The sequence below is a fragment of the Haliaeetus albicilla genome, chromosome 1 (assembly GCF_947461875.1).
Source record: "Haliaeetus albicilla chromosome 1, bHalAlb1.1, whole genome shotgun sequence".
Lineage (NCBI taxonomy): Eukaryota > Metazoa > Chordata > Aves > Accipitriformes > Accipitridae > Haliaeetus > Haliaeetus albicilla.
In genome coordinates, this window is record NC_091483.1 from 76943557 (window position 1) to 76957959 (window position 14403).

The 14403-nt window shown below is 39.4% G+C and overlaps 1 protein-coding gene across 3 annotated transcripts; it reads left to right on the forward strand.

The window, feature by feature from the left end:
- The first annotated feature begins 300 nt into the window (after window positions 1-300).
- On the forward strand, window positions 301-8645 carry SLBP (stem-loop histone mRNA binding protein). 3 transcript variants are annotated; one of them, XM_069795574.1, is made up of 8 exons: window positions 305-423; window positions 950-1081; window positions 3628-3732; window positions 4243-4302; window positions 4553-4684; window positions 5320-5469; window positions 6827-6911; window positions 7667-8645. In XM_069795574.1, exons 1-8 carry the CDS (start codon window positions 380-382, stop codon window positions 7781-7783), a joined length of 825 nt encoding a protein of 274 aa, XP_069651675.1. In that variant the 5' UTR covers window positions 305-379; the 3' UTR covers window positions 7784-8645. The 3 variants fall into 3 exon arrangements, with proteins under 3 accessions (XP_069651697.1, XP_069651675.1, XP_069651686.1); XM_069795585.1 differs by lacking the exon at window positions 305-423 and adding an exon at window positions 534-595; XM_069795596.1 differs by lacking the exon at window positions 950-1081 and having other exon boundaries at window positions 301-423.
- The last annotated feature ends 5758 nt before the right edge of the window (window positions 8646-14403 follow it).

Below are 14403 nucleotides of genomic sequence, written 5' to 3' on the forward strand. Positions count from 1 at the left end.
CGGGTTAAACCATTATCACCGGCGGGGGGGGGGGGGTTGGTAAGTGTCTCCCGGGGTTGCGTGTGCCGGCGGCGCCGCGGCGGGGAGTGTGTTTGCTTCGCGTCCACCAGTCGGCTCGGCTTAGCTGGGCGGGAGGGTGGCTGCGCTTTCCCCCTTCCCTTTCTCTTCCCCTGCCCCCCCCCCCGCGTACCTGTCCCTATGGAGGGGCCGGCGCAGGCGCTCCCTCCGCGGAGGCGGGGCGGGCGGTGTCAGTCAGCGGCGGCGGGAGATGCGAAGGGGCTGAGCGGGAAGGCCGCTCGCTCTCTCGCCTCTCTCCTCGCAATCCGCTCCGGCTCCCCTCGCCGCCCGGCTCTCCCTCCTCCCGAGGACACCTTCCGCCATGTCCTTCCGCCAGAGGAGCCCTCACGGCGGCACGAAGAGCAGGTAGAAGCCAGGGGTACCGGTACCGGTACTCATCCTCCCCCCCCCCCCCCTTCTTCTCCCCGTCCCTCAGGCGGGGCCCGCGCGCCCCCTGCGCGTGCCCTTCCCGCCCTCCGCGGGGCCGTTGGGCGGCCGCCATGTTCTCCGGCGGGGCAGCCGGTGGCCCCTCGCTGAGGTACGGATTCCCCCACCCCCCCCGGCAATTAAAGCGAAGCGGGGCTGAAGCTCCCCCCGCGGGGGTAGGGGAAGGGGGGGTGTAAATGCCCGGGTTCCCTGTGCCCGCCATTGTCTGCAAGGGCGGGCGGCGAGGGGCAGGTTGCGGGGCCGTTAGTAGCGGAGTGTCCTTGCGTGGGAGAGCCTCCCTGTGAGGGGACTCTGAAGGCCCACACCTCCTCGTGTCGCCAGGCTTGGTTTGTTGAAGTAAAACTAGTAAATACACCACTGTGCCTGCATACGATGATGTTACAGAGAGGTTAATTAAATAAACCCACCTAGCGTGCTCACGTTGTCTTGGCTTGTCTGCTTCCAGCCCACAGCCTCTGCCTCGCTGGTCCCAAGGAAGAAAACGTGGCGCAGATGGAAAGCGGAGAAAGCAGAGTGAATCTGATTCATCCGTTTTTGATGAGAACAAGTACAGGCCTTCTGACAACAGGCTGGAGAGGTAGGCAGTGCTTGCAATAGAAACATCCCTCTGCTCTTTTGTTCATCAGGAGCTGTTGAATTGTGTATTGTACTCAGTTTTTCAAGCCCTGCCTATTTATAAATCACTCGTCCACCATAAATAGCTGATCTTAAAGGAGGGAAGAGAATCTAGTGCAGCATTCTTATCTTGGAGTCACTTCTTACAAATAAATATTTTTCATTCTTATGTCTTGAATTATATTCTTCATAATTTTCTGTCCTATTTCATGCTTGCTTACCCCCATTTATCGTGAAGCAATAACTGTACAAGCCAGTTATGTTTGTTTGTGGATATAAGTTGTACATACTGCTGTGGTAAAACTAAATGAGATGACAAATGAAAAATTCAAGCCTTAGAAGTCATCTGTGTTCATATTTCTGAAGGCAGTACAGACCATCTTGAGAAGTTGTGTCTAAGTATGTCAATACATGTGTGGTGGGGTCTACTTCTAAGGTCACTTGCTCTGTTCATACTGCTACTTGCTGCCTTCCTTACCATTTCACAGCACAGGTAAACTTCAGTTTAGTGAAAGTATCTTATTTTATATCACTGCCTACATCTGAGCTATTCATGCCACAGACCCTTTAGTCCCTTTTAGCAGTGGATGGGAATTGTGGCCTGCAGCCCAGTTGATTGAATCTAGATTCCTAATCTAGACTGAGATGGGTCATGCCCAGTAACTACCTATTTTTCCTTGCTAATAATCAGTGGGGAAGATATTGGTCAATGGCTCAAATTACGATATCCAAAGTAAATGAAATTAATTTCAGGAAGTGTGTTTGAATAGGAGTACAAGGATGAAACTTTACAGATTGCTTCATCAGTTTCAACCTAAATAAGCAATGTTTTTGTGTGTCTTCCAGTATTGAACAGGCATACTTTCTGGATTCGTTTTGATTCAGCTCTGATGGAAGTTGTTCTCTTCCTGGGCTAAAACTACATTTTGTTTATGCCAATTCAACACTGTCAAAATAAAATTTTAAAACGGGAAGAGGATTGGGATGGAGGCTTGGTCATACAACAGATCTGGGCAGGCAGTGTATGGGGTGTGGTTATAGCCTTGTTCTTCTGCCCTTCTGGCAGAGTTTGAGCACCATTTGCAGTCCTAGCACAGCACCAGAGCTTCTCGCCAAGTGTGAGATGGCATGTGGGGATGAAAGTCTTGAGAACTAAGCTCAGTATGTCTGGCATCAGAGCAAATTAATCAAGAGAAAAAGCTGTAGACCCTCCCGTGTTCTCCCTAATTCTCTGTATACACAGCACAGGTACAGAATCAAACACCTATAAAAAGGTGTGACACAGTGTTGATGAGGAAATAGCTCAGATATTGGGACTAACTGGGTAGTGCTGGGATTGCACTGTTCTCTACCATGAGAGAACACTAACTGAATGTAGCCTGCATTTTCTGCAAAGTTAGAAATTAATATAAGCAAATACTAAAAATCCTTGGAGGTTGAGCAGATATTTGCAGAGGGACCTGTACTGTTTGCTATGGATTTTTAATTTTTCTGAGTTGGTAACTGGCTTTCCTCTAAAAAGAACTTTCAGTTTGAATTTAACAAAAACTTCAAAATAGTGCAAGACTATTTCTGAGCTGGGAGCAGGGAGGGAGTTGGACCTGGTTTTAGCACAGGTGGATCTAATTCCCTGACTTCAATGGACTTCTTTGCACAGAATCCTGGTGAGTCTCCAGAGCATTTCCAGATCTACTCAAAAAGCTCTGGTGTGCAGGACACGGTTTTGAGTTTGTACTTCAGGAAAATTGGTCATCAGGAGGACAGAAACTGGAAAACGTTTAATAATCTGAATATAGGCAACTATTGTTGGCTGGGAAGGGATATAAGCTTATTTCCCTGCAACAGTCTGAATCTGCTCGTGATGCTAATGGGCTACAATAAAGTTGTTAAATACCAGTTTGCAAAGTCATAGCAAATCTCAGTTTACTAGCTAAAAATTGACTGCTTTTCTTGTGCCTTTGCCTTCTTTACTAGGTATATTTTCACATGGAGAATCTCCTGGTGCCATGGTGTAATTTTAATTAATTAGCTGTACGATTTAATTCTGTGTTCTAACTTTTGTTTTTTATATAGCTAATGAGTCTGCGATCATGAAAGAATAAATATTTGTTAACTCATGTAGTGGAGTGAAAATAAGTGAGTAAATGAGTAAAGTTGGTATTTCACATACCATTTTCTGAAGGACACCAGCTTAAAATTATTGAGGGTGTACAGTGGTATGTTTCTGTAGATATCTACATAAACTTTTTAAGGGGGGGGGGGGGGCGGACAAACAAACAAACCCCAAACCACACAACTTCAAGGTGGAACTCTCAAATGATTCTTAATTTTACAATGTAAATTTTAATAGAACAATACAAGATTTTTCACAGCCATTGTGAGTACTATAAATGAATATACTAAATAGCTAGCAAGCTGTGAATGGGGGAGATGCCAGGGGTGGGAAATACAATAAAATAAAATTTTAATGTAGAGGCTTTTTTCCTTTGTTTCTTTTTTTCTTTCTAGTTTTACAACACCAGAAGGCCCTGGACCCCTTTCCCGGTGTTCAGATTGGGGAACTGCAGTAGAAGAAGAAGAAATGAGGAACAGTGTTAACAAAGAAATTGCAAGGTACCTGTGGGTGTTTAAGATGAAGTGGGGAAAGGAGGGGAAATGGTAGTTGTCCTGTAGAATCTGTATTGACTTCTATTTTTAACTTCACAATTGTAGTAAAATCAGACCAACCTTTGCAGCTTGTCTGCTGCTTTTAGATCAGTTTTGGCTTAAGTCCTGCAGGAATGACATAGCATTATCACTAAATATCTCCCTTTTGGAAGAAACCTTTCCTGAATCTTGTAGTGAAAGGACATTCAAAGTAACTCAAATTACTGTTTTTGCATATCATTGCTATAAAAAGATATTTAGCGAAAAGACTTAGGAAAAGAAAGTCTTCAGAATTTTTTTTTTTAGGGGAAAACTGAAACATCCATTCCATAGTGGAAAGGCATTTACAGTGTCTGGGTTGACTTTTTCAGGACTGCTGCTTAGCTGAGAAGTAAAATCAACTGTGAGCTGTGCCAGTGCACCCTTACTGTTCTTTTTGTGTATGTATATTCTTAATATCGATTTGAACTCTTACAGATACAGAAGAAAACTCCTGATAAATGAATTTTCAAGAGAAAGGAAGTCCTCCTCTGGAAGGTAGGTTGAATTTGTAGCTTAGCTGAGGAAAATCCTGACAACAGGTCTGAATTTTAACATGTACCATGTTGCTTCTTAAAATGCTGAGTTTGAAATAGTTCATCTTAAGTCTGCTCCAACATCATAGTTCAGTAACATCCCAAGCATTCATTTGAAAAGTTTTAACATGTTTCTTTATAATCTACACGTGGATTTGTTTGAGTGTCACTTGTTTTCTAGTAGTGCTAAATCTACAATGTTTTTTCTTTAGTTCTGATTCAAAGGAGTCCACTGTGACAGTAGAACTTGAGACAGATGAAGTGGTTTTGATGAGAAGACAAAAACAGATAAACTACGGAAAAAACACAATTGCGTACGATAGATACATTAAAGAAGTTCCTAGGTAAGCTGCTTGGGTTTCTGGAAAACTAAATATTCAATTGTAACTCATACCTGTTCTTTATAAGCATATTAACATACTAAACTTGGTATCTGAGACACATTCAGATAGAAGGCATCTAGAAATTAAACTTTCTAAGACACCTTTAACCAGTAAGTCACACAATCAAATGAGACATGGATAATTTTTTTTTTAACTAGTTGGTACATGAGGAACATCCCTTCAAACCTTCTCATGCTGCAGAAATGGAAGTGAAAGTTCTTTTGGTTGTGCTTGTCAACTAGGGGCAATGAAACTGCTTTTTGCAGTCCATTTTCTCATTAGTAAACTAAAAGACAAAATGGACTACAGTCGCTCTTAAGTTTGGAATGAGGTTTTTAGACCTATGGTTGTTAATCCTTTTTTTTATTTTTTATTTGACTCAAAGACAGAAAAACTAGAAGTTCATAAGGAGCTGACAACTTTTCACTTGAGTGCTGGAATTGCGTGTAGGCTTTTCTCATAAATAATATAGTAACTTAGAATTTGCTGCATTGTAATGAGTCTGTGTAGCAGGCAGTCAGTCTTACCATTTAAAACTACATGTTATGTATGTGTGAAAAACACTAATGAATTTTTCATGTCTAATATCTGAATAGATGCCATCGTATACCGGGAGTTCATCCCAGAACTCCAAATAAATTTAAGAAGTACAGCCGTAGGTCATGGGACCAGCAAATTAAACTATGGAAAGTTGCATTGCATTCGTGGGATCCACCTACTGAAGAAGGATGTGATCTGCAAGAAATGTATGTATACAGTATTCAAGATACCTTTATAGAAATGAATATATAAAACCTCATGTTCAAAACAAACCCACCCCACCCCCCCCCCCAACCAGCATAGCCCTTTTTGAGACAAGTCAGTGATTGCTGAATGTTTTCATTAATTACTTGTCCACATGTAGTGCTATTCAGTTCCTTTGTGGTCAAAATATCTTGTAGCTTTCTGGACCTAGTTGGTGGGACTAGACTTACCCAGTGTCCTTGCAAGGGCATATATATATATATTCCTCACTTCTTTAATGCATGTCAGTGGGTGAAATCAGAGCTCATTCTGCAGTACTCTATAAAAGAAAATACCACACCCTTGAAGCAAGCTAATTCTTTCAGAGCAGTCTGCAGATTAATCTGTGGTAGAAGCAGTGCTAGAGAGGTCTCACTAATTGACAGATCTCATGAATATTGAGCTTGGACCAATAAAATGTATGAGAACCTGCCTCATAGCCTTCTCACTTCCTAGTTCAAGAACACTGGTATGAATTCTTGTTTCTTGAGCAGAGGGGAGGAAAGATGTACTTGTAACATCATCTCAGGGTACCATTGAATTAAAAGCATGGCCACAGTCCATGTGTTCACAGTCCAAGCTACTGTGCTATTCTGCTTTAGAAGATGGAGAATAATGCAACTAGTTATTTTCCTCTATAGAAAGCAATAAAGCTGATCAGGGAACATCCAAAACAAAACTGTGGGACTACAGAATGAAGAGGACACAGATGTAACTAATTCCTCAGGAAGCAGTTTTGTGGTGATAAACTACGGTTTTTCGCTAACAGTGATGCTGACTTTAAAACCCATATGGAGCAGTGGGATCTAAAAGCAAAGGCTTACTTTTAGCTTTCTTTTACTTGTAATTGACGTGAGAGGAGTTGGTATTTCAGCCTGAAGCCTACTGTGTATGTTGGTGTTGAAATAATAGTCTATTTTCAGATGCTGGGGTCTAGTTCTGTGTACAGTGAATGTTAAATCTTATGTTGCAAAAGAAATCGATGAAAACCTTGTCTGGGAGAAAAAAAAAATTCCTTGCTCTTCCATAACATTTGTCTTTATTTGTATTGAGGCATTTTTTGAGTATTGAGTATTTGTCTTTGACAAGTTGCAGTATTCAGTCTCAAGACTTTAATTTAGTCCTTGGCCATTTTGGCTGTATTGAGTTGACCTGGTATTCTGGTTGGTCTCTGCAGTTTGCCACCACTGTCCCTATTGATCTCTGTAGGTCTTTTTGCTCTTGTTTGGCCATCATTTTCAGACCTGCACCTACAAAGTGCAACTTACTACTAAAAAACTGAATTTGTTTTAAGTTGTATTCTTTTAAATTATTTTACAGTAGTCCTGTTGACCTTGGTGAGATGGAGACAGAATCTGTTGGAAGCAATTCTACTGAATCTCAAACGAGTTGTCAGGATAATGATGTAAGCATATCTGTCATAAATATTTGTTAATAATTGGTCCATTACTTAGAATCGTACCCAAAGTAGCCTGAATACATGAGAAGTTCCATAATCTGCTGTGTTTAGGGACTGTTCATAAAGCTGAGCAATCTTTAAATTTTCCCAGCTATAGCCAATTAAGTTCTGCTTCAAAGGAGTCTACTGTGACAGTAGATGTCTGTAGTCTGAGTTTAGAGAGTTAGAACTTAAGTGACCATCTCAAACGACACATCTCATTTTTCATAGCCTGCAAAAGGTTATTTATCTGTTCAAAGCATGTCAGTTGTGAACTGTGATGTACAGTGGAAATACTACTCTAGATGCAATATCTAATGTTAAAATAGGATGTAATTTTGGCACACTCAGACTTTTTGAAGTAGGCTCTTTTTGTATCCAGAAAGCGTTTAATACACCTGAGCAGTAATCTTCAGTAAAGATCTAGTAATGTTTTTCTTACTGGATTTGTTTCTCTGATGAATGTTGAATGTGTATAATGTTTTAATGTATGCAGATATAGATCCTTAAAATGCAAGAAATCTTGGAATGTGGTTGAAGGGGCAGAAGCCTTCATTTAAATCTTTTTAATCTTAAGACTAGCCCTGGGTTTTTGTAAGGCCTTTAAAGTGCTTGTAAGTCTCTGTTAGCGGGTAGTCTAAATGAATTACAGAAGTGAAATGAATTATTGCATAACTAAACCTGTATTTAACTGCTAATTATTAACTGACTTTGTATTCCAGGATACCTGCTCTGGCACTCCCACCAAAGTTAGACATGTTGACTATCAAGCAGAAGGTGAATTTGACTTGGAAGTGTGTTTGAGGGAACCACTTAAAGATTTTGATACTGTCAGTTAAATAGTCTGTGCAAACTATTAGAGTTTTCTTCTGTTTTAGAGGAAGTTTCTTTTAAATTTGAGAGGTTAACTTGATTCATAAACTGTTTATAGTAAGAAAGCTTAAGCAAAGTTCAAGACTGTTCTCTAAGTTGTGATTGGTCTACATATTCTCTGGACCAAACTTATGTAAAAATACCATTAAGTTGTGTGACTTCTTTTTAACTTCTAATTTATGTATATCAGATTTTTTTTGTACAGGCTTTCAATAGAAAAACTAGCCAAAGGCAGTGCTATCCTCAAGTAATTATAAATAGTTCAGCAAGATCTTACTGATTCCCACCCCCATTGTGTCCATAATTTCAGTTGTCCACCTGCAGATCAAGAGCAAAATAGGGACATATTTTTGAGCATCTGTGTTACCTTGCTTTTCCATCTGGCTCTTCTACGAAGATCTGACTTGAAGTAATACAAGTGGTAGCTGAACTGTACTGCTGATTAGTACTAGTAAACCCATCTACTGCAGTTATTTACTGTAAGATTAACTGCCTTACCTTTAAAAAAACCATTCTTTATTTGCAAAAATGTTTCAGAAACAATTGGAAGTTAAATACAAGAAATTGGAGGTCAATATGGTAAAGCTTAGACAATAATGCTTTAAAAAGCAGTAGCCTGAATTTGAAATTTGTAAATAGTCATGAGTTGTTTGTTAATACACTCCAGAAAACAATGTCTAGGGAAAGTGCTTGATTCTTTTTAATTTGCTGATTTTAAATGTAAAACTGTTGTAAATGATAACACTGTACAGATTTTCTGCTGAAAGCAGTTAATGTTTCTATTGCTTTTGTATGGGATGTTGCTGGAAAATAAATGAAATGTGTTTATTTATGACTCTTAATTTCATTTCCTACTAGTGATGTTCCGCGGATAAGAAAATGCAGGAAAATACTGGAAGCCATGTATCTGATACTGATACTAGGCTAGGATATGTGTGTGTTAGCACCATCCTCTTTCTTTGAGGGAGACCTTAAAAACTATTTACTTGTGTGCAGGCCACTGGAGTGAATTTAAGACTTAATTATAATGGGTAAGCCTGTTGTTGACCTTTTGCAGACTTCTTAGAAGCAGGTTAGTTTAGTAGGTGTCCGTTAGCTGGTTACCAAGTTCTGTTCTCTAGAAAAACTGCTAGAAGAGCTAGGCGGACACTTCACTCCTGTTTACTACACAGGACCTTTTGTTAAAGTCACCTCACCTGGTTTTATCTCCAAAATGGAATTTCTGGGTGTTGGTGGTACAACACTGTCAGGCTCAATGGAGACACTTAAACTTTTCGACTCAAGTGAGTATCCTAGCTGTAAGCAATATTACCACCTATCTAGTTTGTTAGGTGCTCTTAAAATCTGGTGGCTTGATCTGATGGGGAAACTTCCAAGAGGAAGCTGTGGCATTGGTATAAAGTTGGAGCTATGTTCTGGTGTGAAGGAGACAGCCTTCCTAGTGTGTTTTTTTTTCCAGAAAAGGCAGCAAAATGATAGTTTGTTTTGCTTACTACATGGAGTAAGCCGTCTCTGCCCTCCCCAGATGGCTTTTCTCATGGCATTTTCTGTCTCTGGTTGTTCTTAAGTGTTTTTGTTGGGTAATCCCTAATTACAGCTTGAGCTGCAATTTGCTTTGGAACTTCTTTCTGATATCCCCTTCAATAAAAGTGGTCTTAAGGTCAAGCCAAATTCTTCCATGTCTACCTAGAATAATCTGATGCCTTTACTTAAGGCTTCTACATAATGGCTAAAAGGGGTTTAAACTAGACTTCCCAGGTAGCACAGGAACTGCTCTGAGTGTCTCAGTTTTTAACTTTGATGATAGGCCTGACAGACAATTGCATGTGAAGCTACTTGGGAACACTATTTCAAGTCACGTCTACTTACTATTAGGTTTTTTTAATGGTTAATGCATCTAATTTGAGTCAGCCACTTAAACCTTAATGCAGTTCTGTCTCTGTGCCACTTGACCATTAGTAACTGCTGGTATTTTTCATAAGAGTGTTTTTTTGAGAATGTGTGTTACTTCTGAATGTTTTAAAGGTTAGTAATGAGTAACATGAAGCCAAGAACAAAACTATTCATGTATCAAATAAGCTACAAATAGTTCATACAGGTGAACATCAGTCTAGAAAAAAGTATTAATGTTAAATGATGTGTTTCTACCCAGTGTGAAATGAGTAAGGCAAGATTTCTGTAGAAAACTACGTACTGCATACCTGGTAACTAGTATATTTGTCAACTTGATTCTGTCTTCATAACCTTGAAGTGCAGGTTACTAGTTGACACAACCATCTAGGTATGGTACCTGAGGCTGTTAGTATGGTTCTTAGCAAGAAGATGATACATGAACAAATAGTATTAAAACAAACAAACAAAAAAACCCCCGATCTTTTTGAGTAATTTGAGTTCTCTGTGACAGTCCTTATGATTTTGTGATGTGTGTTCTTTGCAATCTGTTTTAGAGGAGGAAATGCAGGAGTCTGACTAAAAGATTCAGGTATGGGGGAATGTGGGGAAAACATTGTGAAGAACCCTAATACCTATGCAGTGTAGAAAGATACTAGGCAAACAACCGAGACCAGTACTTTTCTGTTAAAATGGAATGTACAACAAATACTTCTTTGGCAAATGTCTGGAGATGCTTTTTAATGTCTGCAGAGGAATTTCTCAGTGGTGAGTCCACAAACTTAGTTATAATTTGAGACAAATCCAACTAACCTGCTACTACTCAGCCAAGATTTTCAGCAGAGGCCTTGGGGTATGATCATCTTGCTTGCAGTGTTGCATGGAACCTGCCCGCTGAGCAACACTCTCTGAGCATTGCGCTGGCATACACAGCTGTCTGCCCTGCTGAAATGAGCGCTGCTTTTCACTGTGCTGCTCTCAGTTCCACCTCTGTTCCATCTTTTCACCTTTCAGAGCTATGCTGTGTCACTTCTGCTTCACAGTGTAAGGTCCTATGTTAACTGTTCCATTTTCTCGGCTAATTTATCCCTTGTTTTCTTTTCCTCTAACGTGCTCCAGCTAGCTTACAGATAACTTAATTCTGCTGGCTTCGTTAAAAGCAAACCTTAGGTGCCGTTCAGCATGCACGCTTACTCAGGAGCTAGGTACATGTTGGTAAAACATTTCAGCCTGGACATATAGTTGGTCTGTGTTCAGTAGCTGTTTGTGAAACACTCAGATTTTTGAATTTGTCCTGAAGCAGCTGGGCATCGATAGTAGTGTCTTTAATCCTACAAATTATTTCCCTTTGCTTCAACTACTTGGAGAACTTAGTTTTTATGGATTGCATTTAAAGAGAGCGCTCATGCTGTCTGACTTTGGATGTTTTTACAAAGGTACTGAACACTGAATTGGAGAACTATTTTGCACTAGAATAAAGCCCTCTGGTGGTTAAATGTGGGATAACATCCATTTAGGTTAATGTCTGGTAATAGACTAATCTTATGGAAAAATAACATCCATATGTTCAATTGTGCATAGCTGCATACAGTGGAGTTTGCTTCAGATGGAGACTTGGCAAGTACCACTGTCAAACTCTAGACTTATTAGGTTAAATTCCTTTAAAAATAAAAATGAGCAGGTTGTTACGTAGGCAGCAGAACCTGTCAACCCTGCTTTTTATAGATCTGTGCCTTCTGTTTTATGTTTCTCTTACTCCCTTCACACCGAGTCTTGTCCTCTTTCGGCATCCTTCGTACCATGCCTGGCTAACTGACAGTGGTCTTACCTATGGCGAATTTAAAGTTCCATCTGTTTGCACTGGGTAGTTGGTATACGTGTACCGATAGCATGGCAAGTAGAACGTTTAAGAGCGAAGCTGTCCCAGGTTTTCCTTCACTTGGGCAATAATTGTGTTTTTCTTCATTACTTAGCTGTTGTCACATAAAGCTTAAAGGAACGTATGTAATGGGTTTTTTGGTTAAATACCTGGAAAACTAGCTCAAAAATTAGAGGGGGCAGGACAGGTGTTTTGAAAAAGACTTGACAGTACAACTATTTCAGCCTCTTTAAAGAAGCCCAGCTAAAACCATCTTTGTTCCATGAATCCATTTTTAAGTAAAAAATACCATTCAACATTTTGTTCATGCGTGTATTTACTAAAATTATTTTCAGGATTATCTGCTTTGTCGTGTTGCTAATGCAGACAAAACCCCTGGTGTAGAGACAAGGTGTATATAGAACAACCATGGATGTGTCAGCATGGATCTATGTGGAAGTCTGCTGGGGGATCAGGCATTTATCAAAACAGAACTGGTAAAAGAGTGCTTTTGAAAGAATTTTGAACTTACTGGAAGTTCTTACTGTTCTGTGTTTTCTTCTTCTATATGATTTCTCAAAATGTGAGAAGATTGATTGCTAACAGTTTAAGAATAACTTTTTGAGTGCTTCCTGCCAAATAGGGATAATTTTAGCAAAATATATAAACAATTAAGAGATTAAAGTGACTTTGGGAAGTGTCAGAAATCCATTTTATTTTCAAACAAAACAGTGTAGTTAGGATATAGTGTATATACTTAAATTGGTTAGGAGATAATTTATTCTATACATGTAGGATTTAGTTTTGTGGCATCTGGGTAGTACCTAAATACAAAACATGCAAGGGATCAAGATCTAGCATCTGTCACTTCTGGCCCCCACTGTATTTTTGGATTACCAATGCTATTCATTCTTTGAGCTTGCCACTTACCTATCTTGGATTGTGTTTAAGCACAAGAGCAAATTAATTTATCCAAAAAGTGCTGATTCATGCATTTGAGAAATAACTTAGGTTTAAGTGGGAAGTTGGAACTTACGTTGTGGGTTAAACTGGGGTTCAGCTGTCTATGCTGGGAGTTTTCTATCTATTCAAGTTTCTGTTGAGAAAGTTCCTGGGAGGTACTGGGATGCTCTAATTATTAGCAAAAACAACGTTCCCTTTTGTGTTTCTTTAGAAAGGGGCTATTCCATTTCTTCTGAAAAATGCTTTGTTTTCAGAAATATGAGTGCAATATAGAGATGAAGATTGCGCCTGCTCTTTCAATCGGCTTTCACGTGCTAGAATCAAAGTAACTTTGCAATACTGCAGAGGGCAGTAAAAGTGCATGTTTAATTACATGCACACAAAAGAGATCTCAGAGTTGCTTTACATTTGTTGTAAATGCCAGGAATCTAATTATACTTACTGATTCTGACCTTAGGAGCAACCCATAGTTCCAATAAAACCCCCTCAAGTCTGTCATCTTTCACTGTTCTTTCCATTTCCAGTGTCACTTGATCTTAAGCCCATTATTACAGGGAATGGAAGATAATAGTAACTTACCAGTAGACAGAGAAAAAATGGACTTCAGGGGGGGAAAAAGTCCTCCTGACAGATAGTACTAGCCTGCTTGCATTTAAAATCCTTAGTGCTATACAGTGGATGTATCTGAAAATGCTTATTTAAATTGCTCGATGTAGATGCTTTTTTTTTTTACTTTTGCAAAGAATAGAGAGAACTAATTTTTTTCCCGAGGGTTTGAGATTTCCCAGGGAAAATTAATTTCAGGATTTTATCCACCACTATTTTCAGACTGTTCCTGAACATTGACTCCATGTTCTTTGACATTTGTTAGAATGTGCTTGTCTCTTATACCCACTAAATTGTCAGTGCTCTAAAAGCTTTGCCATCTGAATTAAAATTATACATTGTAGTTGGAGTGTTGGATGTGAAATTAAAGCAGGGAATTAGCAGCAACTGAAAGGAGTATGTTGGTAAGGTTATCACATATGGTGCACAGAGGAAAAAGCACTAGAAAAAGTAATCAAAAGAGAGTCAGTCCGATCTAGAGACTGCTCATAGCCTGAGTAGCTGAACATTGTATGCAAGGACATGGCAAAGCTAGCATTAATAGATGTATAAGGAATAAAATGACATTCCAGTGATCCCCTGCACTTGAGCACTTATCTGGAATGAAAAAAGAAGAAATTTTAAGCCATCCCGGCTTATCTGGAAGCAGACTCATGCCCTCAATATGCTGCCAGAATTTCTGGAACAATGTACTCTGAAGATAAGGCTAGTAAGAAAATATACAGCACTGACTAACAAAGAGTGGTCTGAAGATGCTTAAAAGCATTTGATACTAAGTCTAGCAAACTGTCAATTTACCAAAATAATAAATTACAATTTTTCTGACATTTGACCACAAAACTCCTTCCCCTCATTCTTATTGGACAAACTAAACTGGCAGGAATGATCTTTATGCTAGATCAAGTATGGCATGAAGTGTAAAGCACAGAAGTGAGGCTTTACCTGATTCTTAATCTATTTTTAATGGCATTCTGACCATTCTTTAGAATACGTATAAAGAAGCATTCTGACTTGGTCAGTTTCTCCTCCCAATAGTAAATACAGATACATTAATTATTGGGATGAAAATATTCCTTATATATATAATATTTTAAAAATTTCCTGAAATGTTGATGTAAGTGGTTTCAGTATTAGTGGATACCATTATTTCTCTGAATAATAATCATGCCATAGATTAAGCGAGACCTAATGCAGTTTTATTATTGGGAACTAAATAAAGGATAGCTGGATGGAATTACAGGTTTTGCAAATCATAATCTGGGCTGATTG